The 23,980-nt window shown below is 40.5% G+C and overlaps 1 protein-coding gene across 7 annotated transcripts in view; it reads left to right on the top strand.

Annotated features, from left to right (window-relative positions):
• Nucleotides 1–23,980, top strand: part of lrp8 (low density lipoprotein receptor-related protein 8, apolipoprotein e receptor) — a 131,430-nt gene that overhangs the window by 714 nt on the left and 106,736 nt on the right. For all 7 annotated transcript variants that reach the window (XM_078789983.1, XM_078789982.1, XM_078789980.1 and 4 more), the window contains one exon: nt 134–259. In XM_078789983.1, coding sequence (XP_078646109.1) covers nt 134–259 — 126 coding nt within the window. The remainder of the gene's footprint in view (nt 1–133; nt 260–23,980) is intronic.

Below are 23,980 nucleotides of genomic sequence, written 5' to 3'. Positions count from 1 at the left end.
TTGAAGGAAAAGTCTGGAGTGCTGAAGGCACACAACTGATGGGGCATTTAAATGTGTAAAACAGAAATTAAGAATAATTACCACATAAAAAGCTAACATGACTTTATTTTTTTTTTAATGTATCACAACACAGGGACTCATACGGAATCAGAGTGTGAAACTGGGCAGTTTAAGTGCAATAATGGAAGGTGCATCCCAGTCCCTTGGAGATGTGATGATGATGACGATTGCTCGGACAACAGCGATGAGGAGAACTGTCGTAAGTAGCCTTGACAGTCATATGCACTGGTGCACAAATATAATGATGCCGTTGTTGTTTGTGTGTGTTACAAAACACACATGACCATCATGCTCAGGTCCTGCAAACATTTTTCATAAGAGGTCTCAGTCATGCTTCTATCATTAGTCACCCTGCTAATGGCTATTAAGTGGTACATTGCTGGATGTTGAATAAGTTATGTTGAGAATAAGCTACTTTTCTTGCTGGGGCCCCAGCGGAATCTCTAGTAGACATCAATGCAGGACTTGCGAAACTTAAATCATTGGTCACATGGCCTGAGGAATTCACTTAATTCTTACTATATTTACTCCTCTACCAACTTGTATTATGGCCCTTTTAGGTCACATCAGGACAAGTTTTTATTAGGATTTTTTTTTTTTACACCTGTGCCACCGCTATTATGCACTCTAGCATAGCGGTCTTAATTTGTGGAATGTTTATTTTTTGAATAAGATTATGGATGCATCATGGCTGAGGAATACAGCATGCACTAATGCAAAAATTGCTGCATTCAGATATGGATGGACAGTAACTCATTGCTTGTTCTTCTGAAGGCCGCCCGTGTTTTTCCATGTTGGCTTTCAGTAATCACAGTGTAATACAGTTCACTAAATATCACATTATATCCTCGAGAAATAAGTGGGGGGAAAGACCAAGGCATGTTATTTTCCCTTGCACTGCCTCGGAATGCCTTTAGGAAATTGCACGGACAACCAGACGGGTAATTATCGCTTATGAATTTGCCATGGTGCTAATTACTTGAATGGTTATATTAGTGGCCGATTGATTCATCACTTATCTTCAGCACCAGCACATCCCTTCTCTCATTTTGCACGCCCACCATGGTAGTTGATGCTGACTGTCGTGGGACTTTCCTATCTGACTGCAGTAACATCACAGTTGCCTCACTGAGTGCAGAGAGAGACTGATTGTTATGCATTTGTTGGTAGAAAGAGATGCTGAAGTATTTGACTCGTACTGGTTAACCATATGATGTCCTAACTCTCTTCTGCTGTGAATTTACCGATGCACCCCTCAGCCGTTCTGTATGCTATACCGTATCCATATACACTGTATTCCGGCTTCACACTTAACATTTGAGTTCCTTCTTTACAGCATTGTAACACCCACCATTTTTACATTTCCTGTGGGTTACTGAACCGTGCCAAAAAGCCTATGCCCACTCGTTTTATGCCCAGAATGAACATCAGCTGACAGGTTGGTTGGGGATAAATCCAGTGGCGTGAGCCTGGTTGCCAGAGTGATGCTCAGTAGCTGGCACTGTGCCAACTCTTCTAACAGATGCCACCACTGTGCACCCTCCTTGCAATGTAATATCACTGGCAAGGCTCGGGAAGGTTCAGGAGGACGCAGGGGAATGATAGAATAAGTCTAGATTGAAAAGAACAGGAAGGTGTCAAGCAGAGCTTATGAATGAAAGGGCAGAGTCATTTTGGAGAATGGTCAGGGTGGTAAACTGAAAGAGGGACTGTCTCTGCCTTTTATATTAGGAAATAACAATGTACTACATGGCTCCTATTGTTATCACTGTGTAAAAATTTGGGACACAGCATACCGTAATTGCCTCTTTTTGTTTTGAGTGCAGATGTTTGAGTACTCTTGGACTGATTTGATCATCTTCGACGAGACCGCACTAGAGCTACTGAATATTTCAACTTGAAAAACATTCAAAACTTACTCCCAGATTTATGATATTTTGCAACATTTTCCGTTATTTTGAAAATTAAATTTAACATCGGGCTGCATGGCGACCGAGTGGTTAGTGCGCAGACCTCACAGCTAGGACACCCGAGTTCAATTCCATCCTTGGCCATCTCTGTGTGGAGTTTGCATGTTCTCCTTGTGCATGCCTGCGTTTCCTCCCACATTCCAAAAACATGCTAGGTTAATTGGCGACTCCAAATTGTCCATAGGTATGAATGTGAGTGTGAATGGTTGTTTGTCTATCGAGAAGAAGGTTGGGTTTATTGATGCCTCTGACGGTTTATTTCAGTGTTGTGGCCATGGCATTGTGTATATGTGCCTGCAGAGGTGCAACAATCATACAATCTATACTATGTATATATACATATATATACTATATATATATATATATATATATATTGCAAGATTGGGATGTCTTTGTGCTTTTTATCACTCTCTCCTCTTTCCCATCCAGCTCCTCTCCTCTATTCTTAACATTCCTTCTTTGGTAGATTCCTCTCTTGTTGCCCTGGGAGACGGAAAAGCGCTGTTGATGGTTGGTGGTGGGGCTTCTTGAGCATTTTTCTGCTTTCTTTATAGTGAATACAACACTGCTAAACATGTGCAAACACATGGCAACACTCCTCCTCTGCATATCTCTGTATGACCTATATTTCAGTCAGAACGTACAGAAAAAGAGGCCTTATCATTTTGACAGCGGATTTAAGTGGATTTAAACATGCCTAATCCAATGTGCCACAGCAAAAATCATCTAAACCTGATGTTAGCATTCAATTGTCCACTATTGCTTACATAACTGTAAGAAACTGTTGAACATCCAACCAGTTTTGATGATGAATGATGAAATAATAATAACATTTTGTGTTAAGAATGTCGACCCTTGCCACTTTGAATTTCATGGCTTCACTCTATCAAAATATGTTATAAAATAATGCTGTTTCATGGTTGAAAATGGCCAAAATATATATAGAAACACATATCACATATCTTTTGCCCAAATTAAGCATTTTCAAGCACAAAAAATGGCATTCAGAAGACTCATTCAAAGATGCTGTGAATGATATGTAGTACTATACACCAGTCACTAGGTGTCAGTAATGTTACTGTAGTGTTTGGTGAGACACCCAATCGCCAGACTTGATCGCCGGAAGAACCGACATGTATTGCAGGTTTGAATAATTTCACAACAGTCAGAATAATTATAAAAACACAGGGTACTGTTATGGCTGCACCCTATGCCAAGCTGAAACTCAACTTTGAACCCCTGAATCTTACTTCCTGTTGGCCCACCACTCAGCTACTTTAGGGAACACATTTATAGCAACTCGAGAACAAGTCTTATTTATGTTTTAAATGGCTTATTTACTCTTATATTGTCTACTAAATACACCAACGCTTGGTATATTTTGGAATAGATCTCTTTAACAGAATAGAAAATAGACTTTCATTAACTCATTCACTCCTAAAGACGTATTTATACATCTTTTACGCTTTTTTCTGTGACAGACACAATCATGTGATGATGTAACTCCACAATAGAAGAGAGCATGTCTGACAGCTTTTGAAAACTGGCCGGGACTGAATGAGTTAATGGTCTCTTGTAACATGTTATGATCAAAGGAATAGGATCAGGGTTCAGGGAGTGCACAATTTGTGTTCATGTATATATGTGTGTGTGTGTGTGTGTGTGTGTGTACAGTATAATTATTTGTGGTGTGACTCTATGAGCTACGGCGGACAATGAGCCTGGGCAGGTCAAAGGGGCGGGGGGCGCGTCTCCTCATCAGCTTCCCATGGAGGAGACATCACAACACATTTCACGGCGCCGCACTACATGTTAGGGTGACACCCCCAACTCATGCACTATCACACATACATACACACATGCAGATGGAGGGGTTCTAGGCATGAAAAGTATTGTAATAACGGGCTTGCACAAACTATACACAGACACACGTACACATCTCTGTTGCACAGCTGAGGTCAGACTTCTAATGGAAGTGTGAGGTCAATGGGACCAGTGGCTTAATCAATTACACACAAGCATACACATACTTACAGCAGTGACTGTCACAGCAAGGAGTGCACGCAGGCCCTTGATTGGACAAACTCCAACTGAAAGGATAAAACGCACAGACACTCAAAGGGCGACTACTCACTGATCATGTTTGGAGATACTGTGGGTGCACACGTGTGTTTTGGGACTGTGTGAATTAAGTGTACACAGCTGAAGTGCCCTCGGTTGCAAAGAGCGATACCCACTGCTGTGTTCGTCTTTGCAGTGATGTAGCATCTTCAAAACAAGTCGGCAAGCTATAGGAAAATGCCTGATAATAACAAGTATGAGGATATTAAGTGACTCATGGTTATTTTTTTAGTTATGACACCAGAGTTTCTGAATTCACCATTGTCCTATTCCATTCAGTGTTTGCCACAGGACTGCAATCTATTTGTGGTGGCAATTGACGGATGAGACTTAATAATGTAATCATCAAATTTGCACATTTTGACATTATTTGATTGCAAAATTGTGCGAAAAACATGAAAAACAAAACAAATATATATTAGACCTAAAAATGCACTTTCTTTTTTGTTGTATTTTTAATGTCACAAACAAAGCTGTGCTGCCTGTGATTGGTTTTGTGGGGGAGGGGCCCAAAGAATCTTGAAAAGATTCACTTGATTTTCGCAAGTCAATGTTTTGAAAAACGGCTTCCAGAGTGGGAAAATCTGAAAAATTGGCTTGTTCTTTTCGTGTAGACAGGCAACCCAATTTTAGATAAATACGGTATTTAGTAATCTGGCACAATGCGGATGCAAATTTTTTTCAACTCTCCAAAAAATACAATTGCAGGAGTGTCGACAAGGCCTTATTCCCTGTCCGACCAGGTGCGTTATATCGTGTTTATGAGCGAGGACAAATGGGTAAATCTATTTGTGGTGGTCCACATATTTGTTGCAGGCCGCCACAAATAACTTGAACTTTGTACTGCCATTGGGCCCAGTCCTAAGAAATGGAATAAAGGGGTATGTACGGTAGTCTTCCGACATAGCATTGTACAGGCATGCTGTACTTTGTAAACATCAACTACTTGTACTGTTCCTTGAAATGCCGTATTTCAAGATTGGTCGTTTGGTTTGTACTTCACCGACATATGACTTGTTTCTTTTTTTCTTTCAGCTGGTTGCCCCATGCAACAAGCTATTCTATCAGAAGAGAATCCCACAATGTGTGAGAACATCACCTTTGTCAAACACAGTACCACACTCTATGAACTAACAATACCCAGCGTGCTGAATAGGTGTTGGGTGCAGCAGTGCAAAGCAGCGACAGCGGTGTAATTTTAGCTGAGGTCAGTGCTGGCCTAAGGCGATTCTTTCTCTCTGTCCATCCAGCGGAGCTCTGCTGGTCATTTTAGGCACACTTCCCAGCTCACCCTCCCTACACATTGTATCTGATAGACCTTTCTATCCAGCCTTTGTGTTGACATGAAGGTCGGGTACCACAAACTAGTCTTGTATGTGTGTGTTTGTCTCAGGGGGTGAGATGCAGCGGTTAATAGAAGCTGGTTTGATTTCCTCGTCTTACAAGGATAACAGGACAGGTTTCATTGCAAATAACATTTCCAAATAAATTAATGTAATTCACTGCAACATCTTCATATGCAACATTGGGATTTCTGATCAATTACTCATCCAGACTGTGTTCATTGTGAGCTGCAGATAAACACTGTTTATTGATAAATTTCCCTCAAGAGTTGCTAGAGAATAAACATGGCGGTACGGTGATTGAATTGAGAACTCAAATTTATTGACAACGATACAAGATGTCTGTCATGTCAGCACTGATTTAAAGCTGCTTTAATGCCACAGACAGATACACCTGATATACGTACAGTTGGACATTTGCATGCAGAGAACTCGATTGTGTTTTGTGAGGATAATGAATTGGTCACAGTGTGTTGAATGCATATAGGAATAAGGACCACATAGTATCTAATAATTATGCTCATTGCTCTTCCTCCATTTTCCCTAACTATACTTTCTTCTTTGACACATTTAGTAATATTACCTTGAGTTAGTTAAACAGATCTGTGCACGTGCCTGCAGTTAAATGTGTCGCTGCGTTTTGTGCATGTGCCTGTGATTTTGCTGTTATCTCCCCATTCCCAAAGTCAGCTGTCTGACACGGTATCATGGCATTAATCCACAGCCCAGATTAACTGGATAGGCTCATGTGCCTCCATTTTATTATTTACATTTGGAGTAATCTTGTTTTTGAGAGTGCTCTCTTCCGCCAGGCATAGGCAGCTGGGGAGTGACGAGAAATAACAGCTAAGAACGCTGTTGAATAAAACATGACTGCTAATACCTGAGTGCGAGGTTGACACCAAGATGGAGTTCTGCGGCACCACATGAAGTGTTTTGGATGGGCGTTACATTGATGACGTTTTCTAATTAATTTTCTGTTTTCTTTTTGATGCATTCACTGATTCACCTAATGCATCTTTCAATAATTATCTTTTATTTCTTTTCCTGTCCATCTTTTCTTTCTTTTCCATACTTCTTTTCCGAGTATGAAACATGGACATTTGGGCTTGGGTTTATTTTTCTTAAATGTCATAATTCACATGCACCATTATCATAAAAAGGAAATGTGGCTAAAGCTAGCGTTTAGTTTTTCTCTCTGCGGGTTGTGGATTTGTCATTGTTTATTCACAGATTTGTGCAACTAGACTTACATGCAGAGCACCTGCTGACTAGCAGATGGAAGGAAGCTTTGAGGACTTACAAAGAAGCTGGAGACCGTTTTCTATTAATCTTTTATCTCTTAAGTAATAGACAGTACTGATAAAACAGAACACATATATTTACACTGTGCTTCCGTCTGCCGTCATAATTTTTCTTATTTCTATATAGAATATTTTTGTAGTTGGAGCATAGAAAACCTGTTTACAACCTTCTAAATAAGTCCAGGGAGGACCTTGTCTCTCTCATGAAGTCAGTTGGGATAGGCGCCAGCATAATCGGGGTAGAAGATGGATGGATGGATGAGACAAGACTTGGACAGCGTGCATGTGTCTGTCAACCATTTATCGACTATTGGTTTGCCGTGCCCGTGCCCGTGGCCTTGCCTTGACTGCCGAGTGCGTGAGCTGCGTCTGCTGTGTTGACGAGACAGTGACCCATGTATTGCAGAAAAGCTTTTCATTTTGTCACCATGACAGTGGCGCTGCAGAACACCATAGAAACTGCATCTCATATACTGTACATGTAAATTAAATCGATTGTTACATCATTAAAATGACATTATATTTGGGACACACTAAACTAATGACTTGTAAGGACTCTAAAAATTCAAGCCTATGACTTAACTCTTAACTTTATTAAAAAAAACAAACAAAACCCTTAAACTGTATTATGGAAAGCAGGAAGTGAACAAATGTAACAGTTACTGATTGTAAAAGTACCAGATGGAGGGGTAGGATTTAATAAGCTTTGCTTCTTCCTACTCCTTTTGGACATGTGGAACTGTGAACTGATTATGTGATGCATTCAATTGTAATCTGATGCATGTTCAAATGAAATAAAACCATTACCATTACCATAACTCGACCTGTCTTGTCTTGACTTGAGATTTGACGTGGACTTGCACATCATTTCTTGAGACTCTGCTCCACTTCAACGAGGCTGCAGTCTAAATAGTTGTATTTTTTTTAAGCATAAGCTTGTGCTCCCTTTTTACCTTTAATCTTTTCTGTTGTGTTCCTTACACCTCAATTGCTCACGCTGGTACTGAGATATGCAAGACATATCTCCCAATACATGGTTTGCTGCTTAATAAACCTGAAAATAGTTGCATTCCCTTGAAGGGATTTTAGCTGTCATCCTATGTAGGATAGCGGAGGTCACTCTTTGATGACAGCTCAGTCATGCCAAACATTAGAAAAATGACTAGTGTGATACACACGGTATCTTTTTCTCAGTGAGCGCACACAGTTTTCAAATATAACACCTTTATCTCGCTGCATTATCACAACACGCTGACATTTTGTCAATGCGACTAGACAGAGGTAGCGTCGTGTGGACGTGGGTTTGCTGGTTCCGCCTACAGTCCAGAAATGGGGTTAATTCACCCCATTAGGTCTGTGAACCCCATTGAAAAATACTAAGTAATCCTCTCAATGTACCATCCACAGAATCAAAACAAAGAAATAATAGTTTTGGATGATGTATTGATGTATTGATGATGTATTCACAATTAACCAAAATAAACTGCACTGGTAGAGCAAATGCATCACATTTGGTTTTAACTGAGACTAACACTAATAATGTGAACACACCCTTGTGTTTAAGAGCACAGGTCGAATCTGCTCTACTTGGTCCTTTTTCTTCAAACTCAACTTTTTTTCCCCCCTTCTTTTAGCTGTCTTCTGTCACTTCCTGGCATGTTTTCAGTGTATTTAACCAGGGACAAGTTCTTTTCTTGCTCTCTGATTTGCTTCGCCCTCCTCCCCCATGAACTATTATGTGTCATTGGACGCAGTGCTTGAAAACAGGGTGACACCTCAATGGAGCCTGGGAGGCCCATCCTCTAAGTGTGTGTGTGTGTGTGTATGTATTCCTGAGTTGGGTCCTTGCAAAAAATAAAATTATTGCTGTTCCAGTTCCTCTCTTAGTCTCACAAACCACTCCATATTATACACAGCAAAATAAATGTTCTTACATCATCTTGACTAAAAGCATGTAAATAAAATGAAAGGAGGAGCAATAAAATGGAGACAGTAATGAGGGAAAAGGGAATGATGTAAATGTAAAAACATGTGTGAAATTTAAGAAACAAAAAAAACAGATGTAATGTTCAAAATGTACACACCATCAGAGTAGTCACATCCAAAACAAGTTGTGGTTTGTTTTTTGGTGAAAGGTGTTTGACAGTCTGATGGCGTTTGGGATGAAACTATTTCAGAACCAACGTGGTTCTGCAACGGACACTGCAGAACCCCTTACCAAAAGCCATCTTGCTGAACAGTCCAAGATGTGGATGTGCTGGATCAGTGGTGATTATCAGTGCATCAGGGTCAACATTCGGAGGCTCAAGATCTTGAGGATCTTGAGGATACTCGGAGAAATCGTGCGGATGTGTTGTTCCTCACTTGCAGACACTGAGGTCTGTCCATGAGGATATCTAATAGAAAGTTGCACGGAGGGGGATCTGATTCCAAGAGAAGTTAGTTTGTCCTCCAGGTGCTGTGGGATGATCGTATTAAATGCTGAGATGAAGTCTACAAACAGCATTCACACATTATATTTTTTCTGCTTCAAATGTCGAGTGGACGGCAGGGGAGATTGGATCCTCTGTGGATCAGTAAGTAAACTGAAGGGTATCAAATGAAGGGGGATTTATGAAGTCATATGGTCCAGCATGTCATCGTGATCGGAGCCATGCTACATTGTGATAGCTGTTGAGGCTGGTGATGGTGGGATTTTTGGACACAATGATTATAGTAACTGTATGGCCTGATCTAGCAAAGTCTTAATAAAAACACTTGGTAGTACCGAGGCCGCTTGGTCAGCACGTTTATGAGAATTTTATAGGGACGTACAGCTTTCCGGATGTCGACCACCCTGAGGGTCCGCCAGACATCAGCTACCTTAAGCCTGAGGGCCTGCTCATCCAAGCAGTAGATGGTCTTCCTTGCCTGGGTTGCTCATCGCCTTAAGCAGGAAAAGACGATTGTTAGTTTTTTCCGAGAATTATAAATAAATAAACACTCTGAACTGTCATAACCGTTGTACAGTTAGAAATTCTCACAAAACAATTTACAAATGTATGTCACAGAACCTTTTATCTGATATATCAGTTGAATATCGGAAACCGAGAGCAGGATAATGGGCAAGTTGGACTCCAGTGTATCAATAATATAACAAGCCCGAAACACCAGAATGTACTTCTTTGTTGAGCACTTAAGTCAAGTACCGTACAGGATACTGCAGTATTGAGTTAATTTAGTAGTAGTCCAGTCAGACCTTTATTAATACCACAAGATTCAACATGTCCAAGGGTAACATGTTTATTATGTACAATATTGTATGGTAACCAAGACAGTGCACAATAACCGAGGGAAATTTTTGGTCAAAAACTGGGGCATTCGTAAACTGAGGTTCCACTGTAGAATTGGCATTTGAGGTATGATTAGAAATATAATGCAATGTTAGGTTTAGTGAAATACAATTCAACCAACCAGAATATTGAGACAAGTCTGTTTTAGCTCTGAGAGTGACGGGAATGTATTCCTGTCCGCCATGGTCCATCTGCCAGTTTTTATGCCTTGTTGCCCATTGTGATGCACTCAGTTTGAGCCCTCATTTCAGGGGGAAAAAAGAAAACAGTTTAGTCTTTTGGAAGAACACAAAAATAAGGACTGTTTTCTCTTCCAGTATGACTGTACACTAGAACATGGAACAAGACCCGTAATTGCATTTTGAGATGAATTTGGTGTGGAAGAAATTGAATCACACAACTCATCAACCCATCAGAGAACCTTGGGATGAACTAGAACAGCGATTGTGAATCGGGCTTTTAAGTTTAACATCAGTGACCCCTGATAACGTAAATCATTTTCTAGATTATTGGAACAAATTGTTGGAATCGCACTGAAAAAAAACGTGATTTTCAAGTGCTGAAAGTGTTAAACCAAAAGCATAGTGAGGACCAGTTCCATATTACCAAACCAAACTCTGCATGAGCTGGACAGAAATACAGTTTCATTAAATTATGCAAAGGCTGCACGGCGACCGAGTGGTTAGCGTGCAGGCCACATAGCTAGGAGACCCGAGTTTGATTCATGTGGAGCTTGCATGTTCTTCCCGTGTGTGTTTGGGTTTTCTCCGGGTACTTCAGTTTCCTCCCACATTCCAAAAACATGCTAGGTTAATTGGCGACTCCAAATTGTCCGTAGGTATGAATGTGAGTGTGAATGGTTGTTTGTCTATATGTGCCCTGTGATTGGCTGGCGACCAGTCCAGGGTGTACCCCGCCTCTCGCCCGAAGACAGCTGGGAGTGTAATGGAGTGTAATTGTATGCCATATTTGACACAGTTAAAAACAAAATGTATATCATAGAAGCACTTTAGTTTTGTAAGATTAAAAATAAGAAAATGCTAAACATATAAAAATTATATCATAGTTTACAATGTTTCATTGTAGGAATGTGCAATGTATTGGACAGTTAGTAATTATTCTTTTCTTTTTCCAAAATGACCATAATACAATTGTTCCATATTGTTGTGACCTGAAAAATCACATTATGATTTTGTTGTGCAAAAAATGTCAATTCTCTTTTTTAGAAAAAAAAGGCATCTCATTCTAAGAAAATGACCATGCTGAGGAACAATCTTTTCCCGTCTTAGCGAGCTCGGGGGGATTACTCGGAGGTAGACAGTTTCACATGGCTTTGACTTGGGTCATGAATATCTAGAAAAAGGCAAAAGGTGCATACAATTTTAGCTGAAACAAAAAAATGAGCAAGTTCAATCCCTCCAGATCTTTGTAATGAAACATTTAGTGTGTGTTGATGAATTCATTATATCAGCAGCATCTCTCCAGAGGGTCTTTGGGGATGGGTTCAAAGTTAGTTATCTGCCCCAGCTAATTAATTAAAATAACACATTTATATTTCGCTTAGTGAATTAGTGAACCAAAATGCAGTGTACTTGTTTATGTTATTTATGTGTTTATTATGGGGGTGGTTGTTTTTAATGAGATCAGTGGGTACCTTTTTGCATATGCATATAGTGGGTGGGGGGGGCTTCTTACTCTTATGCAATTTAGAATTGTTGTGCCCCTACATGTGCAGGTGGAGAAAATAAAATGATGACATAAATGTGTCATTTCGGTGGTCAGCAATAACCCGATGAGGTTATTTATTGTTTGGTTGAGATGAGAATATCCTTGATCATGCCCCCCCCACATGCTTACCCTGGGTTCACACTGAACCCAATCCTTTGGTGGTCCAAATTTTTGCAGACGCTAGTGCAATCGTTGGTCAAGCTGTGGGTTATCGGCAGCCAGAGTGGCCCCCGCTGCTGCGTCTACCGGAGTCAATATGAGTAGCACTTTGGGGTTGTATGGCGTCCCCAACAGCAGTGTAGTTCATCAACTTTAATAGCTTTTGTCTAATAATAGTGTGATTTATACAGAGGGCTTTGTGTGCTGTATAGAATTGTTTTTAAATAGTTTTTTTTTTTTATCTTGACAGCAGTAAAACAGTTTTCCTTTTCCCTCTGTGAATATTTGGCATCGTTTTAAGCCTTGCTCTGCTCCATCTGGGGGATGTATGCATTTTCATCAACAGCAAAATATGTGCCAAGAAAATAAGGCTGTACAAGTGTCATTGCTGTGAGGTTCTTGTTTTCTTTTGGTGTAGGTAATAAGAAAGAAACATGTAACCAAGTGTGCTACGGCATGAGAAGGGAGTCTACAGCATTATTAGACCTTTTTTCTGTCACTGTAATTGTGCATCATGGGTAACTTTCCATGACGCATGTGCATGTAATTGTATTGGATGCTGTACACAACAGTCCACATCATTGATTAATTGTCCCCTCTCCCCGCCCCTCCTCATCCTCACAACTTTCCTGCACATTTTGTCCAATCGTCATTTTTGTCAGCTGAATTTCTCTCTGAGTAAACGCATGCATGTCATCTGTCTAACCAATCAAATGTCCTCACTTCCTCACTTTGTTGTTTACACTGACAGAGAATCTCTCATCGCTTCTCATTAGTTTGGTTTTACGCACTTCACACGAGCAGGATGCTGGTATCCTACCTGTAGATGGCACCTATCTGACATACGTACTGTATCCCGAGGTTGGCAAGTGAGTGAGTGCTGAGCACCGCCCCCCGCCCCCCAACCTCCCCTGTGTATTCTTTTATGTTAGTTAAAAGAATATATCTCCTAACTAGCATATCAACCATGTTGCTCTGTGTGAGCACTTGTGTTGTGCTTGAAAATACATAAATTAGGAAATTAATTGGCAAGTCTGTGAGTGTTAACAGTGGGGGAAATATCTTTTATTTCTTCCATAGGGCTGTATATGTGTGTGTGTGTGTGTGTGTGTGTGTGTGTGTGACACGGCATCCAACAATTACTGTCAGTGTGATGGAGAGTCTATAGATTGGGGTGTCGGTTAATGAGTCTCTCAGTGTGTTTCCCTACATAAAATTCAGAGATGTCCCAGAAATGAAGTGTTTTGTGTGTGTGTGTGTGTGTGTGTGTGTGTCTTAGTGACTTAGAGGAATGGAGACATTGCATAGTTTTCCCAGAGAAGGTCATTATCTTTGAGGGACGGTAAAGCCAGTGACCCTGGAGTTGGAAATGGATCCCCCTTACAATTCCCTGCTCGCCATCAAGGACTGATGGATCCATTGATGAGGAAGGGACGGACACAAACCCTCGGTTCAATTCCAGACCTAGATTCCAGATAATGTACACATCATCGAAGTCCACTCTCATGACCTCGTTTGCTCATACTTAAATTATCAATTCTGAAAAAGTGCCTTTTTGATGTACTTTTAGTAATGGTAATGTTTTTATTTCATTTGAACATGCATCAGATTACAATTGAATGCATCACATAATCAGTTCACAGTTCCACATGTCCAAAAGGAGTAGGAAGAAGCAAAGCTTATTAAATCCTACCCCTCCATCTGGTACTTTTACAATCAGTAACTGTTACATTTGTTCACCTCCTGCTTTCCTAATATAGTTTCAGGTTTTTTTTATGGTATGACCATACAATGACATAATGGGTACCATAGTAACTGTCAATATAGTGATATGTATATCAGCATCAAAGCAACTGGGGGTTCAGTATCTTGGCCAAAAATATTTCGGATGGAACGCCCAGCCTTCAGGTTGGGTGACGACCACTCTACTACCTCAGCCGTGCCGCCATGACTGTATATGTCACAGCACATGACATTGCAGATGCTCAGTAATAAAAACCGTGAACGAATCGTGTTTTCGGTACAGTTTGAGTCGTAACAACCCTCGCCGGTTTTTGTTTTGTGCCCATCGACACAAACGAGTACAGCATATCGGCTGGCATCTGTTACACAGACGTTTGTTAAAAAGGTCAATGACATGCATGGAGAAGTTTTGAATAACAGCTTTGAAAACCAAAAAAATCCAAACAAATAACCAAAATCTGCACAGATACAATAAAACATGTAATTTTGGCCACAGTGTGTCAAAAACATCTTTTTGTACGTCTCAGGTGAAATGTTCATATTGACAAACTGTCGACATTTTTCCCCCAGACTGCACGGCGCACCCTTTAATCAACTTCCTCCACAAGGGAAGGATATTTCTTGATTTTGACAACATGGTTCTTTTTGCTGTGACAGCTAAATTAACTGTTGTCCTGTTGCTTGTAAATCAAAGCAATACACTATTTTGTTCAGGTAGCAATAGGAGTAATATCCAAAATATTGCTGTGGACATGCAAGGTTTAGTGGACGGTGGCCAGTAATTGTATCAAGCAGAAAGCATTCATTTTCTCCAAAGCAGCCTAACAAACTGAAAGAATTCATGGTAGTAAAGAGATGATATTGAAGAAATGAATATATTTCCCTATCTACTGCGTGGTCATTACATCCTAGTTGGCTTTGGTGGGACTTGCATACTTTTAAACCCCTTTGGGCTTGTTAGACAGCTCTTTTTCCGAGTGTTTGAAATCTTAGTTAATACTCCAGGTTAGTTCTTTGCCTTCTTGTGTGATTTATGACTTGTCTTTTTTCATGGTTGGTTGATATACGCACTTTGTCTTTCTTTTTAGTGTCCTGTTGCTGTTGTATATTCAACTGACTTTATTGATGACATAACGTTTTATGTAGCAGCCATATCAGTACAGGGTTAGCTGCTTATCTTGACGCTTACAGTCGGCATACAGTAGTTGTTATCGACATAAGACAAAATGTAAACAGCAATTGCTTGCACATTGGGCGATAATAAAGTATTTTTTATATTGTTTTTGCATATTATAATCTTGATTCTTTGTGTCATATGATGTTGATAATGGAGTGACTGTTTTTGAACTGTGATTCAAGGGTTGGGCTATAGGGGGCGGTGACGTTAGAACCATTCATTCATTCATTTTCTACCGCTTATCCTCACTAGAGTCTTGGGGGTGCTGGAGTCTATCCCAGCTGTCTTCGGGCGAGAGGCATGTACACCCTGGACTGGTCGCCAGCCAATCACAGGGTACATATAGACAAACAACCATTCACACTCACATTCATACCTATGGACAATTTGGAGTCACCAATTAACTTAGCATGTTTTTGTACCCGGAGAAAACCCACGCATGCACGGGGAGAACATGCAAACTCCACTACAGAGATGGAGCCGTGCAGCCCCACGTTAGAACCAGTCCAACTGCAAACAAGAGTTGCCACGCTGGGATGGCGGCATTCAAGTGTGGAGTGTGTCTTGTTGTAATGTACAGTCCTGTTTTTATAGACGCCAATAAAATGTTGATTTTGTGCACAGTCATCCTGCGTCATTGTTATTAGGATGACATTATAATATTTTATTCTCTTATCTTGACTACAAAGACATTAAAGCTTTCGTACTTGCGTAATTTTTTCTCACTTTGGCTAATAATCTAAAAAAAAAACACATTAATGATGTATAATCCGGGTTAATACTGCCATGCTTGTATTTTAAATCTTATTTTGCAGTGAACAGGAAGTGACGGTGCATGTTTAAATGCAGTACTTGCCACACATTAACCTACACGGACCAATTTGCATTGAAATGATTCTCAAACTTTGTTCACACAATATTCAGCTCCCCTGAATGAATACATTTAATTGCCCACAACAAGTTATGCATTTCTAAAATGCGCACAGAGATTTTTATTTCACTTATTGGTCACTAGACATGCAAATATTCACAATTCCATAAGTGAAACTTTAGTTGAAATCTCTGTGTTAAAACAAATGAATATTTCAGTATAATTGAAATGACGTACTTCACTCTCAATATGGCCAATACTTCAATTACATAGCAAAACACAAAAGGAGTTGCAATGTTGAGCACGACTTACAGATAATAGTATATCCACTTGAAAATGTACAGCGGCACCGGCCTTTTCAGGAACTCACAAATTGAACATAAATGTGGTTCCTTCAACATGAGGGGCAGATTGTTTTTTCCGTAAAGTAAACATGTCAGCCTTCTCACTTGTCTGCTCCTCCTTTCATCAATAATAATGGAGGCTGCCCTGTGGAGTCTCTCACTCTCCACACTTGTTGAAAGTGCGCTGACAAATGTAGTTTAGGAGGACGGCCTGGATTGGTGGATCAAAACAGCAGTGGATTGAATGCCTGCTGTCCGGCTGTCCTTCGTTCTTAACAGAAAACTGCATGTTTTGGAGTATTTTGTCCATCCTCCCCAATCCCGATTCCCGTATTTTACCTGTAAACTCAAAACAAAATAAAACAACAATGCCCCATTTACATAACGTGACCTGCATATTGACCAACATTCAACTCTGATGCTTGTGTGCCTCATTGAACATTACAGTGACATTATTGACACCACTGACCTTGTGAACCATGTAGAATACTGCATAGCATCACGTCTTTGAATGCATCTTCTCAATGCCATGAATGTGAGTGTGAATGGTTGTTTGTCTATATGTGCCCTGTGATTGGCTGGCGACCAGTCCAGGGCGTACCCTGACTCTCGCCCGAAGACAGCTGGGATAGGCTCCAGCACCTCCTGCGGCCCTGGTGAGGATAAGCTGCAGAAAATGAATGAATGATTGAATGAAAGTTGTGGTTAGCACGCCGGCCACACAGCTAGGAGACCCGAGTTCAATTCCACCCTCGGCCATCTCTGTGTGGAGTTTGCATGTTCTCCTCGTGCATGTGTGGGTTTTCTCCGGGTACTCCGGTTTCTTCCCAACATTCCAAAAACATGCTAGGTTAATTGGCGACTCCAAATTGTCCATAGGTATGAATGTGAGTGTGAATGGTTGTTTGTCTATATGTGCCCTGTGATTGGCTGGCGACCAGTCCGGGGTGTACCCCGCCTCTCACCCAACGACAGCTGAGATAAGCTCCAGCACCCCTTGTGAGGAAAAAGCGGTAGAAAATGAATGAATGAATCCTCACGAGGGTCGCGGGGGTGCTGGAGCCTATCCCAGCTGTCTTTGGGCGGGAGGATGTTTAACAGTTAAACATGGTATCAGCAACCTTAAGCATACTTGTTGTGAAGCGGTAATAGAAACTAGATTATTTCTTTTACTTGCATCATATTATATCAATTTTAAACATCGTAGCATCTGTCCTTTAATTGACTTGTATTTGGTGACATCGTATCGGAGCAAACATGGTAGTGCAAGGAGAGACAGGGAGTGATTGATGTTGACTGAAATGTCATTTTTTGTGTTAGATCTCTCAATTTGGTAGCTTTTATTTTAGCCCCACATATTGGTATTGCAACAGAATAAGTCTCTTCCACATAAACAAAGTGTGATATCAGTGCTGTAAAGGCATGGAACCCACGGTTTGTCTGCATGATGCTGCATTTGGGCTCTCAGCCTAGGTGCACCTGCTGCTTTGCAAAAGGATGATGGATCCAAGAAGCAGATGAACCCTGTTTCCATGGACTTAGTGTGTGTGTGTGTGTCCGTCACTCTGGGCTGTGCCTTAAAGTGAAAGGAAGAGCAGGCCAGCCAAAGATCAATTTCTTTTTTATTTGCTGAGTGGAGACTTGAGATGCATGGCCTCCTGTGACCCAGATTCATCCCTTCCTTCTCAGTCTTCCTCATTGGCACAGTGGCATAACATCAGAAGAATGGGGAGACACCGAGGGAGACATGAAAGCAGGAGCGAAAGAGGGAGACATTGAATGAGAATGGATGGAAGGGAGGCCACAGAGAGTGTGTTGAGTCAAAGATGGTGATGTAAAAAAAAAAAAAGGAGGAATCGGAATGTTATTGAAGTATGGGGTTATTGCAAGGACAATGTGAGGTTTGCACCTGCGTTCGGAGACTTTTAGATGAGAGCATTTCACATGCAGCTTCAGTAAAGATTGGCATGTCGCTATGAAGTGAAAAGTACGAAAAAAAAGTAGTTGAGCAATCTATACCAGTCGAGTATTTCACCAAATTGTACATTAACGTCATAGCCATGACCCATTTAAGTTGGTACTGTGCTATATCCAATTGAAGACCGGGGGTTGTTCCACGTGGTTTTCACACCACATTGAGTCTGATCGTGAAATGCCCTTCTACCTACCATGGGAACCAGGCAGGTTAATTGAAAACTGTTAGTAGGAGTCAGTAAGTGATATTGCTGCCTATTTCATCACCTGAGCTGATGTAATATAATCATGTTCATGTTACCTGGTCAGGCGAAGTCTTTCACTGTCGGCAAGTGACAATGAAGTGAAACGAACAAAGGGACAGATTCAATGAATATTAAATGGGGCTGTCAGCAATCAGTACCAGTGCATTTTTTAAAAAGTTATTATTAGCCAATAGACACCCATTTTCTTTTCTGGGAATGTGGTCACACGATTTAAGATGAACTGTAGATGGTTTGCTATGCTGCAAACTCAATTTAAAATGATAAAAAAAAGCTAACGGCGAGCAGAAGCACCACAGCTGAATGTGTCAATTTGTCTTGTCCTTCCCTTCTGTGCTGCCATCTGTCCCCTCTTCATTCTCTTCCCAATTACAAATTGACATTGGATTTACATGCAGTTAATTCTGGACTGTATTGGTCGGGCAATTGTGTTTGAGACCATATTCTCCATATCAATTTACATTCTATTAAAAAGTAATTGCACAGGCTTGTGGTGTTAGCCTTGGTTTTGTTTTGGCCGGGTTTGGTTGGGCCATCACCGCAGTCCATTCCGCCAATGGATCTTGAGCGAATCCAACTACAGGGGAGGCCCCCCCATCTTAAAAACCTTGGGAGGTGTGAAGGTTATCACATCCACAAGTCTCTCTCTGCTACCCCCATGTCAACTTCCACTATGTGAGGCCATCTGTCACATGGAGAAAGATTGCCAGCCACCGACACACACAGAAATTTAGATGCACTCATACACACGGCGTCGTGCTGAGGGAGGGGAAATGGCTGATTATCCCGTGTGTGTGTGTGTGCAAGCGTGTGCATGTGAAGCAGTGCAAGGGCATAGCATTCTGTCTAAACTCCACCCATCTTTGGCTCAATTGATGAAAAGAGCATAGCCATAGATATCAGATGTGTGTACACACACAACATTCTGTTTGTTACATGAAGTAAAAACAGTAAATGTGTTGTGTTTTTGGACACTTGAGCAAAAACTATTGCTGCATTCTTCATGTACATTCAAAGTGACTGACAGTTTCTGCAGGGTGAGCCTGGAAAACTCACTATAGTCTGTCAAACGCAGATAATATTGACAAAGTACAAGAAGTTTGAAAAGTCAATAACAATCGTTGAACGCCTTCTGTTTTGCTTCTAAAAAGAAGCCAGTCCATCCAAATTACTCCACGTGAATAAACCATTAAGTTATTTATATATTCATATTTAAATATCATGTGGTGTCCAATCATTACCATGGCTTTTGTGACTGCAGGGTTTTATTTGCCACTATTTTTAACTTAATGTTATATTTCTACATGTTTTTATATGTGGTGATGACTCAACTTTGCAAAAAAAAAAGTTTAACTTTTAACTCTCTTGTCAGGTTTTTAGTCAGCGAGTTCAGAGAATGTTTCATATCCACAGATCAGACCTTTATCACTGGTAATTGCATATGAATAGAATATCTGCCAGTGTGACTGCAGCAGAGATGAAAAATGGAAATATCCTGTCGTGAAATCTCTGTGATTGATGATGTATACACAAACACATCTAACTTTGCATTACACCTATGGTAAATCAACACAACAGTAAACAATCAGAGTCCACAGACCATTAAATAGATGATGGCAGGCAGCGGGCAGTGGAATAATGACATGATTACCTGCATAGTGGATTCGTGTAAGCAACATTCAACCAGTGTAAATGATCACAAACTAAAGCCCATGCTTGAGATTAAAGGGGTCCTATTATGCTCCTTTTCAGCTCTTTGTATTGGGATGTGGACTCAATCACATGATAACCTGCACAGAAAGTTTTCTAGATCTTCCAGAATCCGCACCTATTCCAGCTGTATTTCCTTGGATTTCCAAAACGGTCTGTTTTAATTTATTCCACCCACGGCCTGCCTCCGGACACGCCCACTCCGCTGTGATTAGTCACACTCCCAAGCACTACCAAGTACTTCCGGACTACTTCTGAACCCCACTTTCTAATTTTGATGGTACTGGAGATGATAATAAATGAATGAACCCTTTGTAGAGCCACCTGACAAGCGGTTAGGAGCTACTGGTAGCTCATGAGCTACTGTTTGGAAACCCCCGACTTACCGTGTATGAAGGAGGAGAAGAAAGTGCAGCAGCACTCAATGTCAGACACACTTCTGGTGCCGTGGAGCTCCGAAGCTGGATGTGAGGGCTTGCAGGGAATCTTGGTACAACATCGGTAGTGAAAATGTTGTCATTAACACGTTTTTTGTAATTTGCATGCATGCAAGTAAGACGCTCTCTGTATGCACACTCTATAATGCTACACAGACAACCGGTGAAATCTTCCACAAAAGAGTGCAGCAGAGCGGGTAGGAGGGCAGGCGTACCCTGGCACAAGCCAGTAAGGAAGTCCGGCTCACTCTGATGTCACAGGGAGCCGGTGTGAAAAAAAACTCTCTGAAACCAACCATTCAGGGCCAGCCTAAACTTCTTTCAGGGCTCACTACCAAATGAGCTGAAACTTTGGCATCGTTGAATACAAGAATACAACATTCTAACAACATTTATAGGTCAGAAAAGTGGAAAAAGTTTAATAGGTCCAGAAGATGTAGTCAATTCCAATACTGTATTTTTACAATACAATACTCTTATTTTGTTTACAACGTTGGACATGGGGCAAACAGTGTTCTTATTTTGAAGGACAGACGTGTGCTCTTGTGTTCCGTGTGTGTAGAGAATGTCTGTTTAGAGCAGGGGTGGGCAAACTACGGCCCGGGGGCCACATGCGGCCCACTAAGCGATTGAATCCGGCCCGCCTGTTGCTTTTTAAGTATTTCAAATTTTAACATACAATCTCGCAACATAACTTGCAAGTCGGACGTCTTATTTAGTAAAAAAAAAAACAAAAAAATTACAAATTAAATGAAAATAAATAACAAGAAAAAATATATATATTAACAATATATATATATAAATAAATGTATGATATATTAAATGACTGATGTTTAAAGTGCTCCTGAAAAAGTTTTACAGATAAAATTAGACCAAAAAAATCTAGAAAAATTATAAGTATAAAATAGTGTGTATGTTAAATATATGTTATGGCCCCCCCGGACAATTTTGTTAACTCAATGCGGCCCACCAGTCAAAATATTTGCCCACCCCTGGTTTAGAGTCACACACACACAACCACACTAGCATTCTAAACTAAACTAAAAGCAAACCCCCTAGCTTCCATTCACGCTTCGTAAGAGGAGGTTCCAGCAAGTTTTATTGCCATTTCAAAATGTTTAGGTAATGATTGAGCCATCCGCCAGGGAAATACTCCCCCACACTAGTTTTCCTTCTCACAATGACATCATTCATTAACATTGTCAGTTGGATATAATGTTTGTTTACTTTTTGTGTTGTTGCTGCCTGATGTTTCTTCACATTTCTTCTTTGATTTTTTTGTGTAGGTACGTGCACAAATATAAATACATAGCTTGTCTCTACCTAATGTGTAGATAATAGAGGTAATAATAATTAATAGAGATTTTTTTTTCAACTCTGCTGTAATTTGTCAGTGAATAATGCATACATCTGAAGACAAAATGGCATATTTTGAAGGTTTGATTGTTCGGCTTTGTATCTATGGAGTGTCATTCTCCTTTAATACCCTTGATTTTTCTTCTCCCCATTCCCTCTGCTCCTCATGTCAAATGTTGTCTCTCCTTACGATTGACTGTCCTCTTCATTCTTCCCTTATCTCCACTACTCTGCCTCCCTCCCAGTATCCCGCTTCCTTCTGATTTAGCTTTCAGTAAGTGTTAATCAACGTCGTGGCTCCAGTGTGTCACAGTGTGCTCATTGTGTAGGATCGATGTGTCGCTTGTCTCCTCGTCGGCTGGACCCTTATCAGTCCAGACAAATCACAAATCCCGTAATGAAGGTCGCCGCACTTTCCATGCTAATTCAACTCTATATTGGAATTAGGCTCATTGTCTGCCATCCATCTCAATGAGGCATAAGGACCCGAGAAGAGAAGGTTGGACAAGGTGCTGTGACCATTAAGTGCAGTCATGGCTCCTATAACTAAAAAAGCCCATTTAGATAAAGCAGTTTCTCCCAATGTGATGACACTTAACAGTCACTAATTAAACGAGCTTGCCTTAAAATAACACCCACTGAAGACATTTCCTTGAGATGCTCTGGATCTGATAGTCAGAGCTATTGCACCGATTCTGAAGATAAATCTCAGAATTTCCTGTCCTCACATATATTTGGTGCACCGAGGAGTGTTGGGAGTAGTTTAGACTAGAGAAAGAGAGGAACGAATAACCTGAAATTACCCATCATAATGGAAGAGTGAAGTTTTAAAGGAACAAGGTGATGTAATTACGTCACTTGATTGAGCGGCACTGATGGATTTTTTTTTTTAAATTTTTTCTATAATTAAGGGTTGTAACCCAACTTATAACCCAAAAGAATACAATGGGACTCCAATCTGCAGTCAATACATGTCAATCCTTCTTTTAAAATTGCTGTGAGAACTACACAAACTGCAGTGAGACATGGAACTTAGTGCAATAATAAAGGGGATAAATGTTGAGGATTATTGGACATGTGTAGCGCAACAATGCTTGTTAATCTTCACCCCGATTGCCACAACCACAGTACACCAACACACGCTTAACCAGTCTGAGGGGATAATCGTTCTCCAATCACATGTCAGATGGTGTACTTGGGGGTCTCCCTTCCAGTCACTAATCCTTGGAATAGATCTGGGTAGATTTTACAATCTGTATGAGATTTCAATACAGTGCGAGTAACTGTTGAATTAAATCACTTTTTCAAATTCAATTGTTGATGTTTTTATACCCATTCAGAAATATTACAATATTTTTTAACAGTATTTAGCTCCCTTTTAATCAAGATGTACATAACCTTCAATAATCTGTTATTATTTTGAATTTTACATTTTTTCCAAGTAAAAATTCAGTCACAATATTAAGGTGGTGTTGTTTTGTGTGGTTCATTGCTCTTTGCACCTCCAGCTCACACCCCTTTCCTGCCCCATAGCGTTTCATGATCCAGCCACCCAGATAATAGATACTGACCTCTATTTGAACGGCCGACATACCACTCAACAACTTCTTTAAAAAAAAATCCTTTAACCTCAAGATGAAGGTCATGCTCATCTCTTTTCGTCTTCTTTTGTTTTACTGCATGCTTTGCTTCATTTGTTTCCCCCTATCTATTGTCGTACAGTAGTCTATGGCTTACGATGCTTTTTATTATTGATAGTAAAAAACGGTTTCACATGCTTTGTTCCTCCTCCCTCCTTGCTATACTGTAATGATGACAGATCCTGAGGGTGAAATGCGCATCTACATCTTTGTGTCTTCACACTGTGTGTGAGCGTTATATACACACACACACACACACACACCTTACTTGCTCAGGACAGAGGGACAGCAGGCCTTTATATTATTGTTTTACTGCTCCTGTACAAAATATATTCCAATTAACGAATGACACAGATTGATACGGTGGATATATAAACGTCATTAATTTTTATTGGTTCCCTTTATTACATTTATTCTAGGGTCACATTACCACGTGAATAAGATAAAC

Source organism: Doryrhamphus excisus, linkage group LG4, assembly GCF_037039965.1.
Source record: "Doryrhamphus excisus strain RoL-2023G ecotype Guam linkage group LG4, RoL_Dexc_Guam_v1.1, whole genome shotgun sequence".
NCBI lineage: Eukaryota > Metazoa > Chordata > Actinopteri > Syngnathiformes > Syngnathidae > Doryrhamphus > Doryrhamphus excisus.
Note: the sequence above shows the minus strand (reverse complement) of the source record. Positions and strands in the feature narration are given on the sequence as shown.